This window comes from Galeopterus variegatus, unplaced genomic scaffold, assembly GCF_000696425.1.
Source record: "Galeopterus variegatus unplaced genomic scaffold, G_variegatus-3.0.2 Scaffold5418, whole genome shotgun sequence".
NCBI lineage: Eukaryota > Metazoa > Chordata > Mammalia > Dermoptera > Cynocephalidae > Galeopterus > Galeopterus variegatus.
In genome coordinates this window covers 18,020-20,870 of record NW_007731529.1, presented here as the reverse complement: position 1 = coordinate 20,870, position 2,851 = coordinate 18,020, and the positions used below count along the sequence as shown (strand labels likewise).

The 2,851-nt window shown below is 46.6% G+C and overlaps 1 protein-coding gene across 1 annotated transcript in view; it reads right to left on the bottom strand.

The window, feature by feature from the left end:
• DOCK8 (dedicator of cytokinesis 8) overlaps nucleotides 1-2,851 on the bottom strand; it is an 83,771-nt gene that overhangs the window by 72,970 nt on the left and 7,950 nt on the right. The window contains exon 7 of the mRNA XM_008589412.1: nucleotides 285-449. Within this exon, the coding sequence (XP_008587634.1) occupies nucleotides 285-449 (165 nt within the window). The remainder of the gene's footprint in view (nucleotides 1-284; nucleotides 450-2,851) is intronic.

Here is a 2,851-nt window from a genome sequence, read left to right as displayed (position 1 = left end):
CCTCAGCTGAGTTGTAAATTAGCAACTGGGTAAAGACCAGTGAGGGATTATCAAATGGGCAGACAAGTGCTTAAAGCATAAAAAGAGGGGAGGAGGCAGGAAAAAGGCAGAAAGGAGGAAAAATCTAGAAAGAAACTCTTTTAATTTCAGCATTCATGTAAGTTTTGTGTCATTCTGAGAAATCAAATTGAACTTCTGGGTTTTATGGGGTTTTTTAATTACACGGCTGTGGGGCGCAGTGGGGTGCCCTGGCTGCCAGCCTCCCATGCCCGGGGCAAGGCTACCTGACTTGGGCAGGTCCCTTTGCGGCTCCGGCAGGCGGAAGACGTAGTGCACATAGGAGGCCAGAAGGCAGTTCCTGCCATGCTGGTCCTTGCTCAGGTCTTTGCTGTTGTGCAGGCTGTTGGCGATGGCCACCACGGACTCGAACGCAAACTGGGAGAAGTTGGCTGAGGAACCAAGAGGAAAACGGGTGATCCCACAGCTGGTGCTTAATGAACCCGAGGTGGCACATTCTCTGGGGTAGTTACAATAAGTCCTGACCACTGGCTACTTAGCCAGGCTTGTCAAGATGATGGCCTGGGGCAGGGTGTTTTAGTGAGCTCCTGAATGCCGGCTCTGCCTGCCGCAGGCGACTTCACATTCCTTCCTTTTACCTTCGTCCTCCTGCCAGCATGATGGCTTTTCCATAACAAAGACATGAGATTGTCCAGATGTCCTCCCCTCTCTAAACCATGCTCTGAATTGGTGCTTCTCAGTGGGGTCTGCAAACTGACACAATCAGTATCACCTGGCAGCTTGTCAGAAATGCAGAATCTCAGGCCCTACTCCAGACCTACTGAATCATAATCTGCATTTGAACGAGAAGCCCAGGCGGTTCTCACTCTCGCTGCGATTTGAGCTGTGCTGTTGCACACACAGATTCTTGTACAGATTAATCTAAAAATGTGCATCAAGTCATTTTCCAGTCGGCCTACATAAACTATTGATTTGTTCTTGTTCTGGTGCTCCAAGCTCTGCATAGTTTGGCTCCAACCTACATATCCAAGCTTGTCGCCTTTTCTGTTCAAATCTAACTTCCCTTCAGGTGAGGCAATCATTTTATTGTCCCATTGCACTTCTCTCTTTCTTACCTCTAGGACGTGGCTCTTGCTCTTGTCCTCACTTAGAAAGCCCTCTTTGCTCCTATTTGTAAAATCACACCAATGCTTTGAAGCTCAGCACAAGTCCCACCTCTTCCATGAAGGCTCTGACACCAACAATGCAGGAATTGAGTGAAACCGAATTACATGATTCCCCAGCTGTTTCTGGTGGTAAACTCAAGTCTCTCTGTGAAGGCGGGAAACCCTTCCTGGGCCAAGTGCACTCTCCATACTTTGTTTGCCCCTTACTGTGCTTTCCATAGTGCTAGACACATGTAGGTTCCAAACAAATGCTTGTAGACTCGATGCCTTCACTTATTCTGCCTGTGCCAACACCCTGTGGTCCCACACGACAAGGTGGTAACTTACTATGGAGAAGAAGCTCAAAACATGGGAATGGACATTTCCCCTGGTGGATAAGTCTGTATTAAATAGCTGTTAGCACACAAATCAGGGTGCCACATCTGCGGGGGCATACAAAGAAATTTCCCCTGGTGGATAAGTCTGTATTAAATAGCTGTTAGCACACAAATCAGGGTGCCACATCTGTGGGGGCATACAAAGAAATTGAGGGAGGGCCGGGGTGGCCACTCTGCAAGAATCTGGCTGTAGCGGCAAGTTACACGGATGCAAGTTAGCTTACAACATAGGATGTCTTATCTGTGGAACTGAGAAAGATGCACGTCCGGATGCAACACAAAGCCAGAGATTAAGAGGACACGTCCCTCCCTGGCTCTGAAAGCTCCCCATATCAGTGTCCCAGTCCGTTTCAGGACTTGCTCACATGCCATTGCCTCAATGTGCTATTTTCTCCTTTCCTGACACTCCCATGCTTTTCTGGCTCTCTCCTTTTGCCACATGCATCTCACTGCCCCCATGTTGGCTGCTGTCACTCTACTTCTCCTTCAAGGCCACCTCAAACACCATTTTCTTCACAAGGACCTCCTCCATGCTCCCAGATGGGCATTTTTTCTCTGCCTTCTTTGATACCACCCTACTACCACCACCACCGTGATACTGAGCTGTGTCCCTTTGGGGACTTTTGTCCTGTTTTTCTTGCTCTTTGCTGTACTGTAAGTCCTCTGAGGTCTGAGATGCTCTCGGTTATTATCACAAAGGCGACAACTCTTAGAACAGTGCTGGGCACACAGATGGTACTTAAAAGACATCTGCTGCCCTGGAGAGCACAGGACCAGGTAAGCCCAGCTGAAAATGGTGGGAAGTAAAGATGCCCTAAACCAGCCAGTCTGCTCTGGAGGAGCTGGGAGAACCACCAGTCATGTCTCCAACATAAGCTTCTGACATTATTTCCAAAGGAAATTTTACACATTGTAGTTAGTGTTAATTTGTTAAAAGTCAGCATTTAAAACAGACGAAGAGAGAAAACAGATGAGTGGCTGGCAGGGGTAGGGGGTGGGGTGAATAGGGCACGAGGGCTAAACAGTGTGGGGTTTCATTTAGGACCAATGAAAATATTCTGGAATTAGATAGTAGTGGTAGTTGCATAACCTTGTGAAAATACTAGAAACCACTAAACTGTATATTTTAAAATAGTAAATTTTATGGTATGAGCATTATATTGCAATAAAAAAAGTGATTACATTGAATTTCAATTTAGAGAGTTACTTTCCCTCCATTTAATATGGGCTGTCTTCTTTAAAATGTCCTATTTCCTTGTTGGTCAAGAAAACAAAAATGTCTTAGAGGTA